The sequence below is a fragment of the Aethalodelphis obliquidens genome, unplaced genomic scaffold (genome assembly GCF_003676395.1).
Source record: "Aethalodelphis obliquidens isolate GAN/ISIS:26980383/991018 unplaced genomic scaffold, ASM367639v1 scaffold1, whole genome shotgun sequence".
Taxonomy (NCBI): Eukaryota; Metazoa; Chordata; class Mammalia; order Artiodactyla; family Delphinidae; genus Aethalodelphis; species Aethalodelphis obliquidens.
The window spans coordinates 8251150-8268524 of NW_020837945.1; the positions used below are offsets into that span (position 1 = coordinate 8251150).

Below are 17375 nucleotides of genomic sequence, written 5' to 3' on the forward strand. Positions count from 1 at the left end.
AACCAAAATTTATGTTAAAAATTTACCAGACATCATTTTCTGTATTTTAAGCTGTTCTATAAAAAAGATTTTAAGTGGTAAATAATAATTTTATTGCAACAAAACTATAGTTACACTTCTAGCCAAACATATTCACTTCCAAGGCAAAAGCAGTACCTAAAATTTAAGACTGAAGAAAGAATTTTGGAAGGTGACCAAATAAAGTAAACTAATACTAAAGGCACAGATTAAGATTATAGAACAAAAACCCGAACTTTGAGATCAGAGAGACCTGACTTCTCATCTAGGTTCTACTACTTAATAGACTAAAGAAATATCACTTAACCTTTCAAAGTTTGCTCATTTCTAAAATAGGATCACAGCATCAACCTGGCAGAACTATTATAAAAAGAGAGAACAGAGAAAGAGTTAGAAACGAGCCCAAATGGGTGTCCAGTACATGATACTGGTCCTTTACTTCCACCATAAAATCTAGGCTATAATTAAAGGCTTCCAAAACAACGAAGAGAACAACCTCTATCAACGTAACACAGCCCACCGTCCAATAAACATCAGGAAAACCTGTCTTGGGGCTTTCCTGGTGGCACAGTGCTTAAGAATCCACCTGCCAATGCATGGGACACAGGTTCGAGCCCTGGTCCAAGAAGATCCCACATGCTACGGAGCAACTAAACCCATGCGCCACAACTACTGAGCCCATGTGCCACAACTACGGAAGCCCGCATGCCGAGAGCCCATGCTCTGCAACAAGAGAAGCCACCATAATGAGAAGCCTGCACACCACAACGAAGAGTAGCCCCTCTCCCCACAACTAACCCAACGCAGCCAAAAATAAGTAAATAAATTTATTTAAAAAAAAAAAGAAAAACCTGTCTTCATATTTAAGATTAATTTCTCTCTAACACTCAGGTCAAGAGTATAAAATGTGCCCTCTACTCAAAATGGCAAATGGAAATGGCAAATTATCAGTCATTATCAACTAAAGAGCCAAATACTTCCTGTTTCAAGATCCCTATAAAAACACTACTAACACTCAAATATTTTAGAGAAAAATATTTCACAAGGTAAAAAATATATAAGGCAGCTTCATCATATATAAGAATAACAAATTCATCAGAGAAATGAAAATTATAATCTTAGCTCAGTTACTTCTCTTATGAATGAGAATACATAAGCCCCAATGTGGTCTCTTTGGGTTTTATATATTAATAATTTATGGCATACATTTGCTAGGATGTTTAAAAGGTATTAACATCACAGATATCATCAAGACAGGAAATACAGAATAAAATTAACTACAGGGTTAAAGTTCTCTTATTCAGGCTTTTACTCATAAGAGAAAAGCATTTTTTAAAATCCTAAGATAAGAAATCACAGCTACACATTCTATTTTCCAAAATAATACCTTTATAAAACTGAGTCAAGTAACAATTTAAAGCATTTATACTTACATTCAGTAAAGAAAATACTTAACATAGGCCAACAATTGTCAACTGCTCCTAACCTAGGTAAAATTGTTACATCGCCTGTGTATTTCACCCAATTCAAAGCTTCTTCCATTGCCAAGATTTTCTGTTTCAAAAAGAGGGATGAAAAATGTGATCTGTGTATTAATTATAAGTTTACATGTGGCATTATAAATTTATCTTATATAGTATTTCAGACTCTTATTACAAAACTTGTACAACCTCATGTTTTCATTACTATAGCATGAAGCCTAGAATAGCTAGACCCCAACACACAAGTTAACAGAGACCACAGACTCACATATGTTATATCTTCAGGTAACCTCAGGCCACCCTCAGAGCCCAGGATGCTGCTGCAATGATTAAAGACCTGGAAGTTGAGGTCTACAACCTGGCCAGAGGCTGCCCTAGGTAGCAGGAGAGTACAGTAACACAAGGTGAATAGGGGTCTCAGATTTCATCTAAACTGGGACTTCCATCCTTACCTTAAGATTAACGGTATCTATTAAGGTTCACGAAAGGGACTATGTACTTTAAATGGTCTGTGGCAAAGAGAAGAATAAGCATATAGGCAACAAGAGGAAGCCATGGTTGGGCAAACGAGCACTCAGTGCAATGACCTTCATGAAGGGTCGAGAGTTCACAGAAGTATAATTCATACTTCTCGTGTCGGAAAAGATTTCAGAAATTAAATAATGAAGTCATCAACGCTGGTGTCAGGTTTAAGGGAAACATGTACATGTTTATGTCACCAGTAGCATTAAAAATTGGTTTATTGGGAATTTCCTGGCAGTCCAGTGGTTAGGACTCTGCGCTCTTACTGCTGAGGGCCCGGGTTCAATCCCTGGTCGGGGAGCTAAGATCCTACAATGTATCTGGAGATCATCTAGTAATTGTGTATCAAAATATGTTCATACCAGGGGCCTAATAACTTCATTTGTGAGAGAACATATGCCAGGTAAATAATCTAAAAGAGAAAAAGCAATCAACTTGTAAAAGAGGCTCAAAATTACACTACATATATGGGGGAAAATGATAATAATGCAAACCCCCCAAACAAGGAGATTGCTTAGGCAAAATATAGAAATCAGTACTACTAAATGCTACCTATAAAATGTTGACTCGGTGGGCCTAGTATTGATACAGGCGGCAATGAGAAGTGAGAAAACTGCCACTTATTCAAAGTGGTTGTATCGTATTCCCATGTTAACACTTACATTTTCTATTTTATAACCAATTCTCAATAAGCCTCCAATAAAGAATGAATCATTCTGCAAAACAGAAAAGACAAAACATTTTCTTCCTTATTCGGCCAATCATACTTTAATTTTCTAGTGGGAAAAAAAATTCTACATTTTAGGAATACTACTCTATGTACATAGCAGTCCACTTTCTACGGCACTTTCATGCCCAATTTACCTCTTAAGGACCCTAAAACAAGTCAGAAATCGTCTTACACAGGGTTCTAATAATAAAATGATTTAGTTTAACTTTTATATGTACGGATTTTAAACTTTCAGATGTATGGTTCATTACACCTAAACTTTTTTATAAAATTACATTGGCTGGGCTTCCCTGGTGGCGCAGTGGTTGGGAGTCCACCTGCCAATGCGGGGGACACAGGTTCAAACCCTGGTCAGGGAGGATGCCGCGGAGCTGCTGAGTCTGTGCACCACAACTGCTGAGCCTGCGCTCTGGAGCCCGCGAGCCATAACTGCTGAAGCCCGTGCACCACAACCACTGAGCCCGTGCTCCGCAACAAGAGAAACCACTGCAATGAGAAGCCCCACGCACCGCAACGAAGAGTAGCCCCCGCTCTCCACAACCAGAGAAAGCCCGCGCACAGCAACGAAGACCCAAAGCAGCCAAAAATAAATAAATAAAATTTTTTAAAAATTACACTGGCTGATATAAGTTGCTGCAAAGGATTAATCTGCAGGAAATAAATATCAGAATGCCCTTTATAAATTTAAGTTTGCAATCAGAATTACCAAGAAAAACACTTCGCTCCATAACCAACTGAAATGAGAAAAATTATTAAACAGCTTTCAAGGGAAAAAAAACCCTCAGTGTAGTATAGGGATACCTCCTCAAACCTGACATGATAAAGTTTACCCCAAAGAAAAAGTATTTGTGGTGGTGCTAACAGTGGCATGATTTTACGTTACAAGATAGGACCCATCACTTTCAGAATCTGCGGCAAAGGTTTCTGTGAACTAGGTGCACACTTCCATTTGTGACAAATTCTAATGTCTATTTGTTAACGGCAAGGAGCATGCCTGGTTCTCATCATGTCATGTCAGAACCACGAAAAAAGCCATCTACCTGACCTCTCAAACACACAGCACAAACTCATGGATAGCAGAATAAGCTCAGGTTAACCATTACCCATTAGTCACCATAAATTAGTAACATGGGCCTAATACCATATAAATATCTACATTCTTGAAATGCGGGAGGGGAACACATTCTATCACTTACCGCAGCTTTCTTTGCCAAATCCACAATATCTTCCATCAACTCAAGATGTTGTAATTTCTTCAAACTTATCTCAGAAGCATGAGAACTGCTTAAAGACAAATTTATTTTTTAAAAGATTAGGGTCTCATATATAAAATTCATTGAATCTTATACTTAACTATATGTTATACCTCAATTTAAACTATTTGAATAAAATTAAGTTCTCTTACTTCACTCTAGGTAATAATAAGTTGTTTATTAGGTAGACAAAATACTACACTTTTTTCTTTCTTCTGTACTATAATACTGGTATTTATAAACAAGCATATTAATTTTTCCTTATTCAGCTTCAAATCTACCATCTAACGCTCTTCAGAGTTTCATTCATTATAATGTTACCACGATTATTCATTTATATCCAAATCCCAAGTATTAACTTTTCCACTCTATTAAACAAAAGTAGAGTTGAACAGTATACAAGAATGAGACATAAGCCTCCCGTTGCACTTGGCATTCCTCAGTACTGGGCAACACACTCACCACTGTTCATACAAAATGGGTTAACAAGCAGTAACTTACTTTGCCTCCACACAGGGATGCAACCGTGATATTACAGAACTGTGTTGACGTTGAAACAGAAGTGGCCAGAAGACGTGTATTTTAATGGCATCACAGTAATCTTGCAGGATAGAAATAGGTTTACTACACCACATAGTGCAGATATCAAACTCTTAATTAAAAAGAAAAAGTTTTAAATTAATATTTTGTGCCTCATTTTGGAATGAATCAACACTGTCAAGGGAAAAGACAAAAATGGATATGGAAAGGTAAGAAATGAATGGATGAAATATTTTAACCTGTCAGATGTTAAGAATATCTAAGTGTTAGCTAAAACTCCATTTTAACAAGGAAAGGTTTTTTAATTTCTAGTTAAAAAGGATAATAAAGAATAAACTTTGTAAAGATGTATAAGTCTGTTATGTTGATGTGAATGCATGAACCTCCCTTGATAGCTGTTTCAACAAATTAAAATGAAAATACCAAAGTACTCACCTAAGTTTCCCTCACTTTGGGTATAATCTTTATACTGTCTACCCTGAAAAAGAAAAAAATTCTTTTGACTTGTATCTGGTAAATGCAAAAGTAACAGTTCTTGATTTTTTAATGTAAGGGTTATCAATACTAAACTAAAAACTTAAAGTACGTTTACTTTTACACTTTGAATACAACATCTTCAACCAATGAGTCTTTTGGCCTTTTTCGGTGTTTCCCCAAGTCTGTTTCTATGGCTCTCCCTGAGAGCCTTTAGTCTCATCTCCAGTCAGAAAACAAGCTTTCACCAGCACTGCACATTCTCCTTGTTGAGGCACTGCTTACTTCTCCGTCTGAAATGACCTCTTCAAAAGCCATACATATCTCCCTATCAAATCTCGTGTAGCACAAAAATATCTTTACTCAGACAGCTCTATACCACAAAACCTTCAAGAAGTAAATCGTAAAGGTTCTCATAAGAAGGAAAAAAAAATGTATAACTATGTATGGTGATGGACGTTAACTAAACTTATTGTGCTGATCTCATGATATATACATATATTGAATCCTTATGTTGTACATTTGAAACTAATGTCATATGTCAATTATACCTCAATTTTTTTAAAAAATAAACCTTTAAGAATACACAATGTTAAAAACAAAAAGTTAAGGGGACTTCCCTGGCGGTCCAGTAGTTAAGACTGCACTTCCACTGCAGAGGGCACGGGTGTGATCCCCTGGTCAGAAAACTAAGATCCCGCATGCCACGCGGTGTTAAAAAAAAAAAAAAAAAAAAAAAAGTTAAGAAATCTACTTACCACCCCGTCACAGTAAAGTTGAGTCACACGAACATAATCATTGGACATAAATTCGGAGGCAAAGACACAATCATCCACATAAGGGCACTCTTCTAACAAGGCATAATCTGCTACAGTGAAATTTCCCAGGGCAAAATCGTCCATGGTGCACCCTCCTAAGGACACAACAAAACCCAAATCCATAATCAAATCATTTGAGATGATATGAGAAGCAGTTTTCCTAGCTTCTATAGTATATCTGAAAAATACCTGGAACTCATGCCCCAAGGAAATAACTCCAATGAGAACACTGAGCTCTGGAAGATTCTCAACCTCATTTGCTAGTCTTTCCCCTTGACTCTCCTCGAGTATCAGTTTAATCTATTTCTTCCTTTTGTCAGGTTCAAAGAATCACCATCTCTACCCTGAATTTAACTGTTTACATGTCTCCTTTAGATGCAAGATAAGTAAGGGCATCTTATTCATCTTTGTATGTGCCTAGATGAATGAACAAAAGACATCCTTCCACTGCTGCCCTTTTACCCCAACTGCTTTTACTGCCTCTGTGAAATATGCTGTTTCATCATACAGAAACTCTGCCACATTCTCAACCTCCTGGCTGGAACTAAACCCTGACTGCACTGAGAAAACGGTTTCCTCTCAGCTGTTCATATTCTCCTATCCATGCCTCAGTGTGTGTGTCTGTCTCGGGCAAAGGGGCAGAGCTGAAGTGGTACAGGGAGAGTACGTAGCCTCCTAACCCCTCACAGCCGCATCCAGACCTGCCATCCTCCCAGCAATCGCTGCTCCTAACGCTCTCACAACAGCTACAGCAGCACGGCAACGCCCCTTACGTTATCAGCGACCATGCTCTTAAAACAAGTACTTCAGTGGGGGGACGGGGAATTAGGGCTAGAGTTTCAGACTAAAGTGTAGTCCCCTGAAGGAAGTTCAATAACAAAAATGTATAGCTATCAGTGAATAGCTACAAAACCTAAACATCACTGGAAAATGCAGCATTTTATTACTTGTAACTCTTGCCCAAGCAGTGGCTTTCTTTTCCTATCATCACCAGCACCACCATTAACACCATTTTTTATACCTGTTCACTTCATCACTATTATCCCACTACTGTTATGATAAACCAAGTTTCTTTTTTCCCAAGCAAGACCACCATGAGTCCTTGGAAAACACATCTGTTTCTTTAAGTAATCCTTCCTCTTATGCCCAATTTGCTGTACAACAACCTCACAATATCAGAAGTGAAGACCAATGACCACCTTCCTAGCAAACTGCCGGTACCATTTGTCCTATGTTGTACCAGGCGTTTTACACGTACCATCTCACTGATCCTCACAGCAATTCTTTGCAGGCCCAATTATTATCACAGTCACTATACAGATGGAAAACATGCATAGCAAAACTAAGTAATGTGCTCAAGGTCACCAAGCTAGGCAGGATTCAAACCTAGGTCTTCTGATTCCACAGTTTCCTCTCAAACACTGTATTTCACTAGATCTACGTTTCGTTGTCACTGCCGTCTAGCTGCCTCCTGGCTGTTGTCATGTTTAAGAACACAGGCACCTAGTTCACAGTGTTCGCCTCTTTCCTCCAATCATCATTCCAGCCACACCAACGTCCATGTGGACAACGCTTCAGGACTCTAGCCTTGCAGTGCAACCACCTTCTCAACTAAAATGAAATCTGCGGCCCACCTCACCTAGGCTCTTCCTTCACAAGGCCACACCTTGGACCACTGCCCAGGTCTAAACCAGTTTTTAAATCTTTAACTCTGATTAGCTCCTCTCCAACCACACCCAGGAATCATTACGACTTACGTCTCCCCTATCTCCTACCACATTCTTCAACCTCATCAAGAATTCTTCCTTTTCTGCCATTCAAATCCTCCATTCTCGTTTATTTTCACTTTCCTAATATTGGGTTTCCACTTCCACCATTTAAGGGAAGCTGCTTCAATAAAGCCGTTGGCGACCTTTTCCAGTAGACTGGATATCTACAATGTCTGGAACCTGACCTGTCCTGGATGAACAATACTTCCAGAGTTTAGAGAATTTAACTCCAAAAGTAAACGATGACTGGAAAAAATATGAAGACATTTTAGCACCCAAAGTATGGCACATAATATGGGACATATGCTATTCTGGGAAATATACACACTTTTAAACTCATTTGTCTTGCAAATGTTTTTTGTATATAAATACAGAAAGAGCCAAGAACGGTCTGTCACAGCCCACACATCACCATCGTGGCATCAGTTACAATACAATTAACATGCTCATACCTGGCAGACTGAGCCACTGTGACACCATGCTGGTCAGTCACAGCCTGGCATATCTCACTGATACCATGCCCTACACCAACTGCACCGTAATTACGACATTGGTGTTATTTTTATTTTCTGTTTTGTTTTAACCAGAGAGGCGATGCGGCATAGTGGTTAAGAGCATAGACTCTGGAACCAGACTGCCTGGGCTTGAATCCTGGCTCTATTTCCTGAGTGTGTGATCTTGGACAAGTTACTTAACCTCTGTAGGCTTCAGTTTCCTCACTTAATCAAATGAGGACAGCAATCCTACCTATCTGATTAATCCATTAACACATTTAAAGTGCTTTTAATGGCACACAGTGTATAGGAAACGCTACAAATATCAGCTATCATTAACATATTAGATGAATGTTTTTTTAATCCGCTATTTGGATGCCTCTAACTAAATGGTCTCCCTTAATTGCTAATTCCAAAGAGCACTTTTCAGCTTACAACTTACTTGACGCTGTTGACCACTTCCTCCTTCTCAGAACTCTTCATTTGGACTCCAAAGACCATCTTCTCCTGGTTCTCCTCCTATTCTTCTGGCTGCTCTTCCTCAGTCTCCATGGCTCTTCTTTTCCATTCCCCGCCACCCAAATGTCAACTCTCTTTTCTTCTCATGCTTACTCTCTCCTTGGGTGACCTTATCCACCATACCCATGCCTTGAAACAGCACTTTCTGAACTTCCATCATTTGCATAGCTTCACCACAATTTTTGCCACTTCCACAGATCCCATGTGTTTTTTTACTCAATATTCTCTTCTTTTGGGGCTCACTTGGTCTAAGTGATAATATCCATGATATTATAGGTTTGAAATACAGCTTACGTTTTTCAGACACGTTAAATTCCTATTTTTTTATCTGTGTACTACTTTAAATTACCTCATACTCACTGTAGCAAACCACAGCTGACATGTCCAAATGCTGAAGACTCTCAAATCTCTCCAGGCTGGGTTGCATCTCATGACTTCTAGACCCTCCCTATCGACTGCTACTGGGTCTTAACCAAGATGTCCCGCAAGCCTCTCAGATTCAGTAAGTTCAAAAACAAACTTATCTTTTTCCTCAAGAACAAATGAAACCAAGTTCTTTCCTCTTTCTGTATGTTACCAGTTAATTGCTCTACATGCCACCTGGTTACCCAAACCAGAAATCTGGAGGTCAGTCTACACTCCCCCAGTCTCCTTCAACATTCCTAACCAACCTGACCACGAAGTCCTGTCCTTTCGACTCCTCTAAGGAATCCAAAATTAGCACACATACACCTCTTCATGCCCACTGCCAATGCCCTGGTTGCAGCTCCACCTTTTCTCCTCTGAACTACTTAAACAAGCAGTCTCCTAACTGGTGACTTGCCTTCAATCTTGGCATCCCCTAAAACTCTGATCATAACACTTCACTGCTTAAAATAATTGAGAAGCTTATCATCTTCAGGATAAAGTCCAAACTCCTTACTATAGCACAGAAGGCCTTTTGTGATCCTGTTCCTGCATTTCTCTAGTCACTCCATGACATGCAACGTAGAAGCCAGTCATACTCAGCTGCCTGGCACTTCTAAACAAACCTTATTCTGCAACCACAATGCCTACCAATCCTTAATACTCGATTCCAGGAAGCATTTCCTGAACTTCTCACTGCCACCAAGTTTATTTTTGTACCGCTTCTCTGTAAGCCCCGAGCACCCTGCTCATATCTTTTTGACAGCAATTTTTATACTGTTTGGTCATTACAGGTTTCTCTCTGTAGGTTCACTATGTCCAGAGGGCACACTGTGCCCTGCTCATCTTGATTCCGTATCTCAGTGCTTCCCAAATTTTTAATTTGCATACCCCAAAGTAGAAAACTTTGCCAAACCCACTTGTCAACTGTACTGTTACCTATTTAATATTTTTATTTAGACTAACTCAAATTTTAACTTAGATGTAAACTTGTTTTAATGGAAAGTTTGTTACCACCAAGAAATCTTAAGTTTGGTAGGACAGAATTTTTTTCCTAACACATACTAAAATGAATATACTACAAAAATTAAATACTAATGTAAAGGACTTCTGAGCCCATCAATGATGATGAACTAATGGGGCACTCCATGACTGCAAAACAAAGTGGATGCTAGATTTTTAAAATTTTGCTGAGCTCACAGAAATAGCCAACATTTAAAACCACCCTTTCCCCCCCAAAGCAACAAACCTCTAGCTAGAAACTAAACCTGACAGTCAACAATGATAAATCATAATGCCAAGAGCAATAGTGGGATCATGGGCCAGAAGCAAAGTGAGAAAACTGAAAGGCTGGTCCCACGTAAAGCTCCCAGCCAAAGCTAACACAAATCCTATCAGAAGGAAAGTACCCCCAAATCAGACTCTCAAAATCCCCACAGAGAAAGATCAATCAATCAAGAGTTCATCACTGAAAATCTCTAAGCACAGGAGGGGACAATCCACCATAAGAAAGGCAACAGAAAAAACAAGCAATAAATTTAGACCCCTGAGGACATCAAACATTGGGACTGCCAGTCTACAGAATATAGATTCAAAAAAATGAGCAAGCAACATGAGACTAAAAAAAATGACTGGGTACAGCTAAAAAAGAACCAAGCGATACTTTAAGAAACTAAAAATATAATTGTTAAAAGTAAAGGAAAATAAAACACATGGGTCAAACAGATGATCAGGCACAGGTGAAGAGAAAACTGACAAACAAGAACATATGCCTGATGAAATTACCCAGCAATTTAAGTGCTGGCAAAGATACAAGGAAATGAAAAATGTGAAAGATGAAAAGTGATCTGGAAACAGTCTAATACATATATATCCAGTTAAATTTCCGGAAGGAGAAAATAGATAAAATCTGAGAGAAAGTATTTAAAGGACACAAGGCTCAGAATCTGCTAGACCTCATGAAGACAAAATTCTGAATCAGGAAACACATGTATCCAAAATAGGATAAATAAAAAGTAATAATCATCTAGACTTAGAAGTGAAGATGTAAACCAAAGACAGAAAATCCAATGCAGCCAGAAGAAAAATAATATTTTCTTCAAATTATCATAAATAAAACTGACAGCAGACAACTTTGCATGTAGAATAATATATTTACCATATAAGCAGAAAATAAAGCATCAACCTAGAACTGTATACCCATCAAAATTATCCTCAAGAACAAGGGTAAAATAAAAATAATTTTAGATAAAAAAATGAGTTGACCACCAAGAGACCTGAACTAACTTCTAAAAGTACCAATTAAAAATCATAAATTACCTGACTGGATTAAAAGAAAAATCTAGTAATATATTCTTCATAAGAGATACCTAAAAATCTAAGGACATAAGAAAAGTGACATGAAAATGAAGAAAAAGGTTATTCCAGGTAAATTACCACCAAAAGAAAGGTGGGATAGACCAAACAGACCCTAAGACAAAAATCAAAATTAAGCATGGAGAGAACCACAACACAACAGAAAAGGTTCAACCCACTAGGAAAACAATGTTTAGCTTGCATGTATCTAATCAAATAGTCTAAAAATACATAAAAAGAAAAACTGTTAGAACTACAGGAAGTCTGTTAGAAGGTAACAGTGGAAGACTACATCTCTCTCATGATAGGTCAAACAACTGAAAATTAATATAGACAGTCTGAACAACACAATTTACAAGCCTGATCTAACACATACATAACAACCAGAGAATACATACTCTTCACAAGTACACACAGAATAGTTATCACAATTCCCTATGTACAAGGCCATAAAGCAAGGGCAAACAAATGTTTTTAGAAAGATAAAGTATACAATACATTCTCTGACAACACAATTAAGAAATGAACGAAAAGGAAAAATGTTAATGAAGAAACATTTGGAAATTTTAAAGCATATTTTAAAGAAAACTTTAAAACACATAAGTCAGAGAAGAAGTCAAAATAGGAATTTTAATAATACTTAAATTTAAAAGTTAATGAAAATACCATAAATTAAACCATGTTACATAAAGCAAAAATGAACTGTGAGGAAGCGTAGCTTTACATGCTTGTAGAAGGAAACAGGAATGACTGAAAATTAGTAAGTTAATCATGCAATTTAAGTTAGAAAAATAATAAACAATAAACTCAAAGAAGGAAAAGGAAGGAAATCATAAAGGAGACAAAAATCAATGAACTAAAAAACAAAAATATAATAGAACAAATGAGGCCAAAAATTCATCCTCTGGCAAGATTAATAAAATAGACAAACTTCTGGCAAGATTTAAAAAAGTCGCACACAAATAATATTCAAAATGAGAAAAAGGAACATAACTACAAGTAAAAGAGATTAAAGAGAATTAAGACAATACCATGAACCTGATGCCAATAAATTTTTAAAAGTAAATAAATAGGGCTTCCCTGGTGGCACAGTGGTTGAGAGTCCGCCTGCCGATGAAGGGGACGCGGGTTCGTGCCCCAGTCCGGGAAGATTCCACATGCCGCGGAGCGGCTGGGCCCGTGAGCCATGGCCGCTGAGCCTGCGCGTCCGGAGCCTGTGCTCCGCAACGGGAGAGGCCACAGCAGTGAGAGGCCCGCGTACCGCAAAAAATAAATAAATAAATAAAATTTACCAAAACTGACTAAAGGAAATGGAAAACCTGAAGTCCTATTACTATTCAATTGCTAATTATCAACAATTTACAATCCTCTACACACAAAAAATTAGATCCAAATGATCTCACAGATAAATGCTACCAAACTTTTTGTTGTTGTTGTTCAGCAGATCACTAGTGAACAGAGGGCCAATTCAATACACGGAGTGAGGTCAATTGTAGCCACATGGGGGGAAAAAATGAATGTGGATCATTACCTCACACCATATACAAAAATCAGTACCAGATGGATTATGAACTTAAATGTGAAAGGTGTCATTTAAAAACTTCTAAAGAGAAACACAAGAGAATGACTTTATAATCCCAGGGCAGGGAAAGTTTCCAATTAGCTTACATTAAAATTAAGAACTTCTGTTCAGCAAAATACACCATGAAGTGCAAAAAGACAGACCACGAACTAGAAGAAATTTACAACATGTATACTCAATAAAGCATCGATGTTACCAGTTTGTTTTAAAAGACACCCCAACAGAAAAATGGGTAAAAGATATGACGAGGTATTTTTTTTGTGAACGAAAAGGACAGATGGTTCACAGACAAATGAAAAGATGCTCAAACTCATTAACAATCAAGAAATACAAATTAAAACCACAATGCACACCATTTCATACCCATCTGACTGATAAATATTAAAAAGTCTAAAAGTAATAAGTGTTGCAGAGAATATAGATCAACTATAATTCTTACACACTGCCTATCAAAGTATATAAATTGACAAAACTGCTTGCCAAAGTATAAGCTGGTACAACCACTTCAGAAAACAATTTGGTATCATTTTGTAAAGTTGAACATTCATACCCCATAACCCAGCAATTCCACTTCTAGCAAATAGCTTACCACAGTGGTATTCCGATATTTTTTTACTCACAAACCACACGCTTTAAAAATTACATATTCTTCACACTTTAAAATGACATCTAAAAAAATTTCAGCCCCACGTTTAAATAATTGCAAAGGATGAATTTCTAGAGTATCACAGTGACATTTTAAAACTGACATATCATTGGTTTAAAATGTCATAATTATTACAGCATAAAGTTGATCAAAAAATAACTAGTATATATAATGATAATTAAACATAAAAGTTACATTTTATTGGAAATGCAGCTCTTGAGGAGATGGGAAGTGTCTGGATTAAAAGAGATGTTTCCTAACACTATAGCTGCATGTATTTTAGATTAGCCTTTTGTTTTCCATGGAGAGTTTTTCAACTGGGACACTACCCTGGTAAGATTCCATATGGGTGAGTGCTATGCATTCCTAATTTAAGGCAGAAGTGCTACTGTGAGAGGGAAGGTGGGAAAGTAGAACCAGGAGGAAGTTTCTGTCACAGGCTTCGGCATTACCAGTTTTACGAAAGGGTACACGTGTAATTTAATGATCACAAATTGATTCATTAATATTACCTGTGCCCAAGTACTCCTCAGAAAATCTTTATTACTTCCCCAGAGGTCATATACCCCAGTGTGAAAAGTAGAGAAATTCTTGCAACTATGTACCAGAAGATATGTACAAGAATCTTCAAAACAGCAAAACCTAGAAACAACCAAAATGTTCATCAACAGAAGAACACATACACTGTGTTATATTCACCCACAGAATATTACACAGCTGTGAAAATTAATGACATATCTATACTGAATATCAGTGACTCTTAGAAACATAACATTGAGTGAAATAAGCAAGACCCAGAAAGCTGTATCCAGTATTCCTTTTTTTAAATTCAAAAACAATAGAAACCACACAATACATTGTTGAGGGATGTATACATATCTGATAAAATTATTTTTAAAAAAACAAGGAATGACACACACAATTTAGGATAGTAGTCACTCTGGAGGTGAGCACATTCAATATCGGTCATTTTGATTCCTGGATTGATCATTTTGATTCTTGGATTGAGTGGTGGGTTGATAGGTGTTCATTTTATTGTTTTGCTTCACAACTTGCGTATATGTTACATATTTTGAAGGTATCAAATAATACATTAGAGGAAAGAAGATTTTTAAAAAACCGTTCATCATATGCAAAAAAGTATTTAATTAAATCACCTCACCTGCTATTAGAGAGGTACATCTAACATACCATGAAATTATCTTACATCAACCATTGGAACTGATACATTAGGTACAAAATAAATGTTTACTGGAATTAATCTTATGAGAACCAAATGAGATAAAGACTGAGCCAGTTAACTGTGAGAGATGAACCCATAGGCTGACACAGGGCTAGAGCAGAAGCCAAGGTGGGTGCAAGCAAATTTAGCTGCAAGCTAAAGTTATAAGGAAGCTGGTCAGTAAAGAGAAGGCAAAAATGTAAAAGTCAGGTAACATACAGTGTTAGCAAGGGTGTGACAAATGGGTGTCCTCACTCAATACCAGTGAGAGTGAAAATTAGTGCAACCACTTTGAGAGCTTCTGTGATATTTAGTTACGTTGAAGATGCATATTTCCTAGTATAGAGCAAATCCACTACTAAGTGTATTTTCTCGAGAAACTTCCAAACGTGTGCACAAAGCAGACAAGTACAAAGATGTTTATTGCAGGATTGTTTTTTTAGAGTCAAAAACCAGAAACAAAGCCCATCAACAGGAAAACGGATAAGTAAATTATGGTATATTCATACAATGGAATTCTATACCAGCAATTAAAATGAATGAACCAAACACAATTATCCAATTTATTCATATGTAAGTCTGAAAATGTGATGCTGATCGAAAAACGCAAGTTGCAAAAAGACACATTGTTTAATACCATTAAAGTTTAAAACACACAACACTATATATTGTTTATGGATCCACCGTGATCAAAGTATAAAATATGCAAGGGAATGATATACACAAACCTAAACACGGTGACAACCTCTACGGAAGGAGGGGCAGGAACTGAGAGCACCTCCATATTTTGCAATTTTAGTTCTTTGAAATTAAAAAGAGGATCTGAAGTAAATTCGGCAAAATAATTACATCTGTAAATCTTAATCATGGATTGGTTAGATACCCCTCTGTATTTTATGTGTGAAATCTTCCAGAAATTAAAAAAAAAAGGAAAAAACGGAAAATTAGGCAAGAGTAAGAAAATTGAGCAAATGAACAACGAGAAACAGACACCGAAACGCAGCCCTTGAGCGCAGAGCACGAACCTTTGAGCAAGAGGAGTAGCTGGGTCTCTAATGGGTAATGGGTCTCTAATAGGATAAAAGGCAAATTTCCTGCAATACAGAATGTCCTAGCTAGAGCTGTAATTATGAGGAAACTGCTCCCAAGGCGGGAGTAAAACCTGTAAGATGTCTACCTTGTTTCCCTCGCCGTGACGCCAGGCAGAATCGAGAGTTAATTTACGTGAACGCCATAAACCACTATATGAACCGTTAAGTATTATCAAGAACGCCCAGGATCGGCTAAAAGGTATTTGCCCAGGTGTCGTGTACATATTATTTTGGAAGGAGTCTGCAATCGAAGATCTTTGGGCGTGTAGGGCGCCTCTGAAAATAGTACGCCACACTGGTATCAACCAACATTCACCTATGCCTTGACTCCATTTTTGGCCCTTGGCCCCCTTATTCCGTCCCCAAAACAGGCTGGCTCGACCGGCCACACCTGACATCGTAAATATTACGGCGCAGCTGGCCAGACCCGCTGCTGTCCCCCCTTCCCATTAGCGCTGGGGGAGGAAGGATGCTCCGAAGAGGCGCAGGGGACGGGGGAGCACTGAACTGATTTCTCCCTCCCCGTCCCCTCCCCGCGCTCGGCAGCCATTCTCACGAAAACAGGTGGCGCAGGTGTAGGGAACACAAGACAGAGGAGGGGCGTGCAAGAACGTTCACGAACACTCGCGAACGACGACCTGATCACGCACTCGACAGGACCCAGGCGCAACGCGCGCGCGGGGACACGCGAGGACGCACCGCCGGGCGGACGATGCTGCAGGCGGGGGTCTCGACTACAGGAGGCGCGGCCACGCGCGCGGAGGACGCGCACCCCCGGAGAGAGGCAGTGACACAAACGGGGGCTCCCACACCGCCGGGGTGCCCACGCCGTCGCCGGTTAGAACCAGCGCGGACACAAAGGAGCCGGGAGGGGACACACGGGGCCGTGCCCACCCGCGCTCAGGCCGGCGGACCCTCCGCCTAGCGAAGGTGTCACCCGCGCACCGACTGGGGCGAAAGTGCGCGTGCGGCCGGGGGATGCGCACACAAAGGGGCTTCTCCCACCTTCGCACAGAAGCCCGGAGGGGGCCACACTTAAAGAAGGAGGACACCAGATAAAAGAAACACACCCACTGAGGCCGACAAAAGCGACCACACACTCCCGCTCTGCACCGGCACCCAACCCGCGCACACACACCGCGGGCGCCACGGCCAACGACGCGGGGCGACGCGCACACACCCACACTCACCACACACCCACACTCACCACACACCCACCGAGGGGGTGTGGAGGGCCCCTCTCCCCGGGCATCTCGGCTGCAGCGCGACAAGGTGACACATCCGGAAGCCCCGCCGCGCGCCAGGTGTGCACTCACCGGGGCCCGCAGCCCGCGAGCCTTGGACGCGGGCCGCCGCCGCCGCCGCCGCCTCAGGCCCTCCACGTCAGCCAGCGGGCGGGCAGGAGCGGCCGGCGGCGCAGGCGGCAGACGCGTCACGTGAGCCGCAATGCACTTGC

At 39.5% G+C, this 17375-nt stretch overlaps 1 protein-coding gene across 16 annotated transcripts in view; it reads right to left on the reverse strand.

Moving 5' to 3' along the window:
* Positions 1-17296, reverse strand: part of TTC3 (tetratricopeptide repeat domain 3) — a 139316-nt gene extending 122020 nt beyond the window's left edge. For 6 of the 16 annotated variants that reach the window (XM_027099189.1, XM_027099047.1, XM_027099116.1 and 3 more), the window contains exons 1-7: positions 14119-14248; positions 5777-5931; positions 4980-5022; positions 4506-4656; positions 3948-4035; positions 2684-2737; positions 1452-1572 (exon numbers count right to left, since the gene is read on the reverse strand). In XM_027099189.1, coding sequence (XP_026954990.1) covers positions 1452-1572; positions 2684-2737; positions 3948-4035; positions 4506-4656; positions 4980-5022; positions 5777-5920 — 601 coding nt within the window. In that variant the 5' untranslated portion in view covers positions 5921-5931; positions 14119-14248. The other 10 variants (XM_027099525.1, XM_027099442.1, XM_027098521.1 and 7 more) reach the window with 9 other exon arrangements.
* Between the last annotated feature and the right edge of the window lie 79 nt (positions 17297-17375).